General features: G+C 44.1%; 1 protein-coding gene across 1 annotated transcript; it reads right to left on the bottom strand.

Annotated features, from left to right (window-relative positions):
- Positions 1-304: 304 nt before the first annotated feature.
- LOC147439729 (uncharacterized) lies at positions 305-5,301 on the bottom strand. Its single transcript, XM_086485527.1, has 6 exons — positions 4,599-5,301; positions 3,579-3,723; positions 2,973-3,437; positions 2,396-2,831; positions 1,334-1,415; positions 305-1,085 (listed from the first exon to the last, which is right to left on the bottom strand). The coding sequence occupies exons 1-6, from the start codon at positions 5,079-5,081 to the stop codon at positions 882-884; spliced, it is 1,815 nt and encodes a 604-aa protein (XP_086341653.1). The 5' UTR covers positions 5,082-5,301; the 3' UTR covers positions 305-881.
- Positions 5,302-10,196: the final 4,895 nt, after the last annotated feature.

The following is a 10,196-nucleotide window of genomic DNA, read 5'->3' as shown; positions in this document are numbered from 1 at the left end:
TGCTCCCTTAAGTAGGATCTCCTTGACTCAACTACCGAGACCCCTTGCGGTACATGTAGCTCCTGCCGGGCTTCTACTTGACATGTCTTAATGGAGCTTGATTTTACTGAGAACTACCATACATAAAAAACATTCTTCCTTCAGTGTATTTGCAGTATCACATGTATCTTTTAGTAATTCTAATTCATGTAGCTGGACAGCTCTTCAGCTTTACAAAAACTTTAACTTTCTGTGGCCAAAGTTATAGAAACTTCACCTGATGTACATCTTATGTGCAAACCTATAAATGAATTGCAAACTTAGGTAGCTCGAAACAACGAAGTATTTAGACAAGAAACTTGTGGCAGATGGATATGCTAACATTTTCTGATTGCATACACTTGGAGGTCAGCTTTATAATTAGGCTTCCATATTAGGCATGGAAGCAAGCTGATCTTCCACCATATAATAAAATACACACACACATACATATTTATACATTTGTGGGCAAAACAAATTTACAATGCTGGACTTAACAATCCCAGCTTCACTCTCCTCACCCTCAATCCTAAATCACTACCAGTATGTACTAAGGGATTGCATTAAAATACACAACCAAACTAGACTTCATGTTTGGGGGAAAACAGCTTCTATGGTATTCCACTTCATTACCTACTTAACCAGTCTACTTGGAAACTCTGCATAGTCAGCTAATTAGCAGGCACTATCATATCAAGTTTTCCTCTTTGGGAGCTTTGCATCACTAGATCATTAACAAATCCTTAATGCTCTCTGCTTTTCAAGTCTTTCTACTAGGCACAACTGAAAAGAAGATCAGCAAAAATCACCTACAGCGCAGGACCTTGGCCAAATGCCAAGCACATTGGCCATGATGTTCGCTTTCAGAAAGGGAAACAGCCCACATTTGCTGTCGACGGCACTCTGCCAGTTCTTCGAATGGCATCCGCTTCCTGTGCTACTCTCGCAGTTTTTGCAGCCCTCACAGCCTCGGCGCTTGCCTTCCTTTCCTCTGCCATCTTGTGTGCCCGAGCTATTTCATTCTGCATTTTCTCTAATGCCTTTGCCCGTTTCTGCTCTAGCCTCATCTGCAATCAGATATTACAAATCATGATTAATTGTCTCTTGATTGTTGGTTGATTGTGTCTTGATTGTGTAAGGTCAATATTCTTGTAGACATTAGGTGTACAGAAACCATGGTTGCATTCAAATGTGTGCACATAATGTCCAACTTTAGTATTAATGTGCAAATTTAGATATGTATGCAACTTTAGTATTGTTGTGAAAAATTTGAGCATGTATGGCATAAAAGAACGCTATGGAAATGTACACTTACCTCTACTTTCTTCATTCGCATGCTCGCCTCTATCTTCTGCTGATTCTCCCATGCATTGATCTTGGTTTCCTCTCTCTTGTAGCTGCATACATCCACATGTTTGTGAGCTGTTAGTGTTTGTATTTTACTCGATGCTCCTTATCATTCCCTTCATCACAAAATGAATTGAGACATTCTAGAGGCAATGTATTAGGAGAAATTTTTCTTAGAAAGGTAGCTTAACTATTGACAAAATCCATCCATGGGAGAGTAAACCTTCAAGCTTCAAAATGGTCCAAATACTAAGATCAAGCCCATGCAGAGCAGATGCAAAGCATGACATTATGAGCTATGTGTAAAATCCACTATGTGCTCCTCATAAATTCAACAAAATCCATTCAGAGAGGAGACAATTGGAGCTTGAGAATTTTGCCTATATAGGAACATCGAGCCCAAACAAAGCACATGCAAAGCCCGATAAAAGAGAAATTGCATATGTTAACTTAGGTATGTACTCAATCTATTTTTTGCTCAAAAAACAAGATTAAAACACTAGCAAATTTCCGTTTTCATATCGCAAAGCTTTGCCATTTACACAATAGTAGTCCTAAGGTAAGCAAAAAGGTTTCATAATCCCAAACCCCTTTGATGTAATGACTAAACTATCTGATCACAACTTAAGGGGTTCACTATATGTAAAATTTCCATATCACCTGCGTTCAAGGCCTAATTTGACAACCCAGATTCTTCATGAATATAACCCACCCTTAGCTAGGCCATTTTGTGTTAAAGTACCCTTTGATTGGCACCCTTATGTATGTTATGTATTAAAAATGGGGCTAAATACCCCTTCTGATGAACTTGGGTGCTATGTTTACATATTTGTTGGTAGCCCCCCTGAGGATCAGATTCATTCATGTCCATTGAAAGACGCCCTTCTGATGAACTTGAAGATATGTTACATATTTGTTGGATCACATTCATTCATGTCCACTGAAAGACACCCAATGCATTAAAAAGAGTTGCTCATATCAACCAGAGCCCAATCAGAAAACACAAGGCAAATATCTCAGTAAAGCATACCGATTGTTGCATTTAGAGCTCTTGGCATCTTGATATGCTAAAGCTTGCGCAAAAATCCTATTTTTCCTCACTTTCGCTAGTGCCTGACATGGCGGAAGTGGCACAGGAAGCATCATGTTCTTCTCTTTGGATTGCGAGCTGCTACTGGAGGAGCTCAGTGTAGGTTCGCTGGGATTGGATACATGTGTTGCTAGCACCATTGCCAACCTGTGATCTCCATTTGAGCCGCAAGGTGATGATTCCAGTGACGATTCCCTGTTACTGCGAGCTGATAGATTATCGACTTCAGCTGGCTCAACCATGATGCCCACCGTCGTCGGCACTATCTGCAAATTGTTATTCTCCTCTGCATATGCTCTCCTGCTGCCATGGCTAATTGAGCTTTGGGAGGAAATTGGCAGCTCTGACAACGTGTCCAAGTCTTCGCTATCACGGCCTGTGAAACCAATATATACAAAAAAAATTCAAGATTAGCTTTCTCAATGCAAGATTTATCCATCCCTCTTACATACATTCATGCTATGTCTTAGCAAGTCTAATCATGATTCACAAGAGCTGTAGATCTAGAGCTCCTAACCTTGCCGCATCACTGTCAAAGCTCTGGTCAACCTGCCGGCCTCGTCATCGCTCACTGCCTGTCGTCCATCCCCCACCCTCACTAGAGCCCTTGCATCAGCATTGCTCTGTTGAACTTGCCCAACCCTGCCAAATCTAAGAGAGGAGTCCTCTTGTATCTCAGGAAGCAGCTGTTGACGCTGGTCTTCGACAGTAGAGGCTTGCTGTATGCCAGTGGCAACTGCTGCTGCAAGCATCGCATCAAACTCCATGCTAAGAGTCCTTCCATTTGCAGATCCTAGAGAAAGCTCGGACACCGCTTCGGATGCTGTTCTATAAAGGCCGCTGCTCCTGCTCAAAGAAATCATATCTGACTCTTGGGGTTGAGGGTGTAGATGTGACATACGAGTTGTGTTGATCTCTTCGACGGGTGGTTTCTTGCTCCTATCCTCCATCACATGCTTCTCATCAATTGGACCTGAGCTTTCTGTAACACAAACCAGCTTCATCAGCATAGCCAACCAAGAAGAAAGTAGCTGTAGATGAGTAAACAATCATTTCAATTTTCAACAATGACATAAAACCAGTAAATATAGTATGAACTTTGAAGGACATCCCCATGACCGACCTCTTGCGTAACGGGAAAATCGCCTGCCATTTTCTTTGTAGGAAAGAAGCTTGCTGGCCAAAAGAGCCAAGAGGCCTCCCTCAGACCCTGACGAGAAATTGCTTCCGGTAGGGCTATCTGGAGTTGGCTCACTAAACACATCTTTCTGAAAAAAAATGAACCTAGATGAGTCTACACTCCATCTTTGAAGTGAACTCGATGTCAAAATACAAGCCTTCATTCTTCCAATAGAAACATGGAAAAGATAACACACACTTACACAAATAGATTTAGAAATTTTCTCATGTAGGAAAAGGGAGACTTTTTCAATGTTTTTCATACAATGCATAACATCATGAGCTTCTGCTCGGGAGGCACCGCATACCTAGATAGGTACGATTGGGGGTAGGGAACAACATAATGTGAGGTTTAACAACATATTTTCCTCGTAAAAAAAGTAACATACAACCAAATTGAGAACTCGATGAACGTGTGACCTTAACTCCACTCGCCATCCAAACAAGAACAATCAAATTATCAAACCTATCATGCATAGCTTGGACACAAGCTACAGCATCCCTGGTCACATCGGGGCTCACATGAACATATCAGACACCCATTTCAGTTACTTTCTTCTAGAAGCCGAAAGCGTGCCAAGGTTAATAAATATAATCCCAAGTTCAAACATAATCCAATGCTTTGACCATAAGCATTACTAGGTGTATTGATAGATCTTTGGCAAGATTATGGCATGACAGAAAAAATCTCAAAGAAAATTTTTAATTTTGCGTTGTGCAACAATTCCTCTGACCAAGAAAGTAAGCACAGCATGCATAAATATGAATATGCCCCTTGCTTTGCCATGCGCCTTCTAGCTCTGAGAAACAATACCAATCTTGTAAATTATTAGAACTTTTATTGAATAAAATACCCCTCATTTTGAACTCAGATGATACACTTAGACTTTTGGAGGTATAACCCCCCCCAGGGTAACACAACAAAGCAGATTAACAAGAAGGGGTAGCCGGAATAGACACTTACTCCATGCCTTCTGCTGGTTGATGCCGGCTCCTCTAGCTTCTTTCCGTCGAATTGAGCCTGTGAATCGCTGCTTTTGTTGCTATTCTGTGGATTAACCATGGTTGATGGTTCTGTATATGCTTCTTGACAAACCTGCTCTTTAGATACAAACGGCGAAAAGGCTGGAGTAGATGCAGATGGGCTGCAAACAGGCGAAGGTGAGGGAGGGTGCCCATCCACATCCTGCTGGTTTGCACTAGAATTTAACACAGAGGTTGGGCTTGTAGACTCTAGCCACGACCTTACATTCTCCTTATTTGCAGATGAGAACAGAAACCCATTCTTATCAGAGTTCTTGTGAAAGGAGAGCTCTTTGTCCTTCTTAAGGGGAGCCCATGATACATGTGGGCTTTGATCCAACTGCTGGTTCATGCTTTCCCTCGACCGAAAGGGCAATGGGTGGCCATAGCTTGAACCAGAAGCTTTCTGCTTGAAGGCAGCCATGCAACGGAGGGTGTACTGTGGTTGTGTGCGGCAGTGGAAAGTCAGAAGATTAAGGAAGAAGATTGAGCATGCAAAGGGGGGGTTGTGGGTGAGTGGACTAAAAGCAAGTGAAGAAGTGGATGTGTGCGTGTGTGTGTGTGTGGATGTGTGTGGTGACCTAGTCTATGTGGAAAGCTGGGCACTACGGGAGTGATGGAGCGCTGAGCTGAAAGGTATTGTCTGTCAATCGTTTTATGGTGGAGGCTCTAAGCTCAGCTCAAAAGCATGTCTCTGTCTATTCTTAAAAAGATGCGCGCGCGCGCGTGTGTGTGTGTGTGTGGGGAGCGAGAGAGAGAGAGAGAGAGAGATCTCAAAGAAGAGACATGAGAGGCTAAGGATAGAACAGCATATAAGACATAAACAAATGAGGGTTCGCACCTGCTGCGTGTGGGGTGGGGTTGCGAGCTTGTACTGTCTGCTGCTGGAGGCTGGAGCTGTGGGTGCGGCAGCCACCACCACCATCATCACACCGACCGCGCCTTCGGCTGAAAAAAAAATCTGTTGAAGAGGCCACGTGTCGCGATGGTGCTCACATGGCCCCACGTCGGATACAACAGTTCCACGTCCTTCGTCCTTCTCGCAGCGCCCGCTTCTCCTCCCTCGACACGTCCCTCCCCAACCTCATTTTCAAACATAGACTAGGCTAGCCTACTCTGGACCCTTTCCATCCCTTGCACCTTCCTTCTCACGGTTCACTTAATTAATTGGGAAGATACCTTTCAAAGTTAAGACATTTTGATTTCAATGAAAAGAAATAGAGCACCCCGTGACTCAAGAGTCACGTTCCAACTTTTTGTGAGGGCTCTTCTCCTCTTTATGTGACACCCAATTCAAAGGTTCCTCGTCATCTATACTATAGATTAAGCAGAGAGACATTCATGGGCCACGTGGAAGCAAATGCTGCCTCCGACCTCAGGTGTGCTCTGAGCTCCCCCCCAATGCGAGCGCCGCTGTCACTTCCCTATACAAGGAGCAGGCGCCAGGGCCCAGCCCTTCTCTCTCTCTCTCTCTCTCTCTCTCTCTCTCTCTCTCTCTCTCTCTCTCTCTCTCTCTCTCTCTCTCTCTCCCTCCCCCGCGCGCGCGTCCCAAGATAGCTGAGGCTAGCTCCCGTGTCGTGTGAGTAGGCTGGAGGCAAGGCAGAGTCCGCTCCTGTGCGAGCTATGAACATGTTGCACCACTAAAGCCAACAATTGAGTCCAGGTTTCCTTTCGTGTGCTACACTGCTGCCAGTTGGTCACTCTCTCTCTCTCTCTCTCTCTCACACACACACACACACACAGTGACACAACCCACTCCCTTTCGCCTTCCTTATGTAGGAGCTTAGGTAACAATGCTTACAATTGTAGATTGCAACAGGAGGCGACGCCCATCGCGTCTATGTGTGTGTGTGTGTGTGTGTGTGTGTGTGTGTGTGTGAGAGAGAGAGAGAGAGAGAGAGAGAGAGAGAGAGAGAATCATGATGCCATTGCTCGGAGAGAGACGGAGCCTTATGTAGGTATTAGGCAACTACTGATTGCAACAGGAGGCGCAGCCCATAGCATCTGTGTGTGTGTGTGTGTGTGTGTGTGTGTGTGTGTGTGAGAGAGAGAGAGAGAGAGAGAGAGAGAGAGAGAGAGAGAGAGAGAGAGAGAGAGAAAGAGCAACATTTGCTTTTGCATGCATGTGTGTGTGTGTGTGTGTGTGTGTGTGAGAGAGAGAGAGAGAGAGAGAGAGAGAGAGAGAGAGAGAGAGACATCATACATTGAAGCAGACGAAGGAGAATGTTTGCATTGGAGATAGGGAGGTGACGAAGATTGTGTTCTCATGCACAAGAATTGACAAAATGAATTGCTCTGGCAATAACTAGGCGGGATGACTTGCATTGAGAAGTGGAGTGGGGGAGGCAACTCCAAGGGAGCAAACTTAGGACTCGAGGAGGACCACAGAGATCAACACTACTTGAGGAGAACCACAGAGGTCAGTGTCGTGCCTTTCAGTGCGAAAGCTGCTCTCATCAAACTATTATCGGGGTGCCAATGTCATTTTCAAACCTCGCATCGTGGTAGCCTCAAAGTTCAAACAAAAGAGGAAGCAGCCAAAATTTGCTCATTTGCTCATCCAATCTTGGTCAACATTTCTTCTTCACTCCTTTCAACCATTGTCAACAAAAAAAACCAAGGGTTAATGTATTTTTAATCGACAAAATCTTGACCAGATTCTTTAGACGACGAGTGCTAAATTTCTACACATTTCAAGTGAGCAACTCTATATAAAGGGGAAAAGGATCCCCTCTCCCTCTACACAGACATGTGTCGCATACTCTTGCTGCAGGCGAGTGTTCCCTACAGCCTGATGGTACAGGTGACTTAGAGAGAGAGAGAGAGAGAGAGAGAGAGAGAGAGATGAAATAAAATGAAATGTTGTATTAGCGTCTACAAAAGGCCCAAATAACCTATGAGACCAAAAGGTTACATGTATGAGTGGCCACATAGGGAAAAAACCACACACACACACACACACACACAGAGGAATGCCCATCAATGCTAGCATGGATGCAGCATAGGGGAAAGGTCCAAATGACCACAGAGAAAAAAAGCATAATTAATTTGCACATTTATATGCACCTGCAACTACTTGCTTGGCTCCCTCGACATGCAAGCGAAAGGTGTCTTTTATGCCATGGGAGTAGCTGGGGAACTTGCCGAGAGGCAGGCACATGAAGTGGGTGTTTTGAGTGGAGAGCTCGGCAAGGTGGGAGGGACCTGAAGGTCGTGTGCTATTGTGGCGTCAACCAAGTCTGTATCGCTATTGAAGTGAGGTCATTCGGAAGCAAGGTAGGGCGATACAAACGTGCCTTCACTCATGTAACTTCAAGTGTTCATTCCAAAATAGCGGCGCAAGGAAAATGCCCAAATGACCACATAGGAATTTGAGCATGCAAAAACAAATATCAGTAGGTTAATGGCAATATTGGCACATCGTGGGTGTGTCATGGGGAGATGTAAACACACACACACACACACACACACACACACACACACACACACACACACACACACACACACACACACACACACACACACACACACACACACACATACACATGAATCAGTGGTAAGAGCGAGCGAGACCCGTCAGTAGGTGGGTCGCGCAAGCTAGTTCAATCTAAGGATGGGCATGGGACATGGGCGTTCATCCACAATGGAAAGCTATCATTTGTTGAAATTGCACAACTTCAGCTTTCGAACCCATAGAAACATGGGCGAGTCCCCCTCCCCCCCAAGAAATGTTGGAATACATTCTACTTTTCAACATGGAGTGCGGAGAGTGCTACAATATGCTTGATGTTACCAATCACGATGAAGCACCTCTTGCTAAGTTGTAGATGAGTATTTACAGTCGCCTGAACGCACTACGTTTGCTTCCATTGGGCTCGTCTGAACTCGGCCTAAGGTGTCCATTATGAAAACTCATGTTCGGAGGAAAAATAAACCCGAAGTGCATCCTGATCTTGGGTTGTCCCACCCCGCTCGTATCTGCAACTCAAAACCTGACCCTTAGAGTGAGAGCCCAACACCTTAACCAACATGATGTTGGCGGATTGACTAAATGGGAGCCCACTTGGCTGGCTGGACACGTAGCCGGACACCACAATTGTACTCTCTTATTTTTTCGAGCTAGTATAGCTACATTGTGTGTAAATTCTGATTTCAGAGTAGCAGGTCAATCCCTTGAGTTGTAATTTTGTCATGACATTTGTAAAAGTCCATGTAAGCCGACCACCATTGGCCAGTTATAAAGCCCTAGGTATAAAGATCAATACTTTAATGTGAAAGAGGCTCATCTTTTCAAGAAGAAATGAGCTTTGTTGTGCGTATGCTCGACCGCCCGTACCAAGTCATGACCTCAGACAATGGTTGGTAAACCCACAATGAAATCCATAGAGATACTTTCCCATTTACCATTAGGAATCTCTAATGGATGCAAGAGACCTCTTGCCTTCAGGCGTTGTGCTTTATTTACTTGAAATTTCTGGTAACGCAAAACATAGCCTTGAACATAGCCATATAAACTTGGCCAGTGGAACTGTTGTCATAGGAAAGTATAAGTCTTCTTAATGCTCAGGTGCCCTGCACTTGGACTATCGTGACATTCATCAAGAATTTGAATGTCCGTGTTCGTCGTTACACACACTCTCCCCTTGTGGGGTAGGTACCCATCATCTTTGGAAAATTCCTTCCATCTGTGCAGCTCATCACTCGAAAGAGGAGAACTGAGTGTGTAGGTTAAAGACGCACTACCAGCATTGGAGTGAGAAGGATCCCTCATTTGCACATGGCTCCACACTTTGGAGTATCCCTCATCATGCTCAGATTTGCCCTTGAGAGATTCTAGAAACTCGCTTCGAAGCTCGGTAAAGAGAAGAGAGTTGATTTCAGGCATTCGACTAAGAGCATTAGCTACCACATTGTATCGTGCTTTATGATACTGGAGCTTAGCATCATGCTCCTCAAGAATCTCAGCCGACCTAGCCTTTCAACCCTTCAAATATGTTTGTTTTGTAAACCATTTTATGCTTTCATGGTCAAACACAATCTCAAATTGAGCTCCATACAAATAATGTCGCCACGTCTTCAAAGCAGATATTATTGCATAGAGTTCCCTTTCGTAGGCAGAATAATTCTATTGGGAAGAATTAAGATTCTTTCTTTCAAATGCAATTGGCCTTCCCTCTTGCATAAGGACTGCTCCAATATCACAATTGCTAGCATCCATATGTCTCGAAATGTACTATGGTCACCCTCCGATCCGATTGAGGGAGTATATGTCTCATGAATTTAATGCATTTCTAGCTAATCATGGATTAAAACACCAATGTACAATGCATTATACACCTCAGCAAAACGGTGTTGCTGAGAGGAAAAACAAGTCACTTACAAAAATGGCACGATTTATGGTCAAAAGTCAAGCTTTGCCACATTCGTTTTGTTTTGAGGTCATCATGTGTGCCACTTATTTACTTAACAGGTGTCCTACGAAAGCTTTGTCGTCTCTTACTCTATATAAAGCATGGTATGGGCTTTGTATGGGTTGAAG

The sequence above is a fragment of the Adiantum capillus-veneris genome, chromosome 16 (assembly GCF_014529385.1).
Source record: "Adiantum capillus-veneris isolate H3 chromosome 16, ASM1452938v2, whole genome shotgun sequence".
NCBI classification, from domain to species: domain Eukaryota; kingdom Viridiplantae; phylum Streptophyta; class Polypodiopsida; order Polypodiales; family Pteridaceae; genus Adiantum; species Adiantum capillus-veneris.
This window is presented reverse-complemented; position numbering and strand designations above follow the sequence as displayed.

Excerpts from the sequence above, each read along its gene's own strand:
- LOC147439729 (XM_086485527.1), bottom strand. The coding sequence starts at position 5,081 with ATGGCTGCCTTCAAGCAGAAAGCTTCTGGTTCAAGCTATGGCCACCCA. Across the intron at positions 3,438-3,578 it reads ATTTTCCCGTTACGCAAGAG|AAAGCTCAGGTCCAATTGAT; the intron begins GTCGGTCATGGG and ends TTTGTGTTACAG. Across the intron at positions 2,832-2,972 it reads TTTGACAGTGATGCGGCAAG|GCCGTGATAGCGAAGACTTG; the intron begins GTTAGGAGCTCT and ends TTGGTTTCACAG.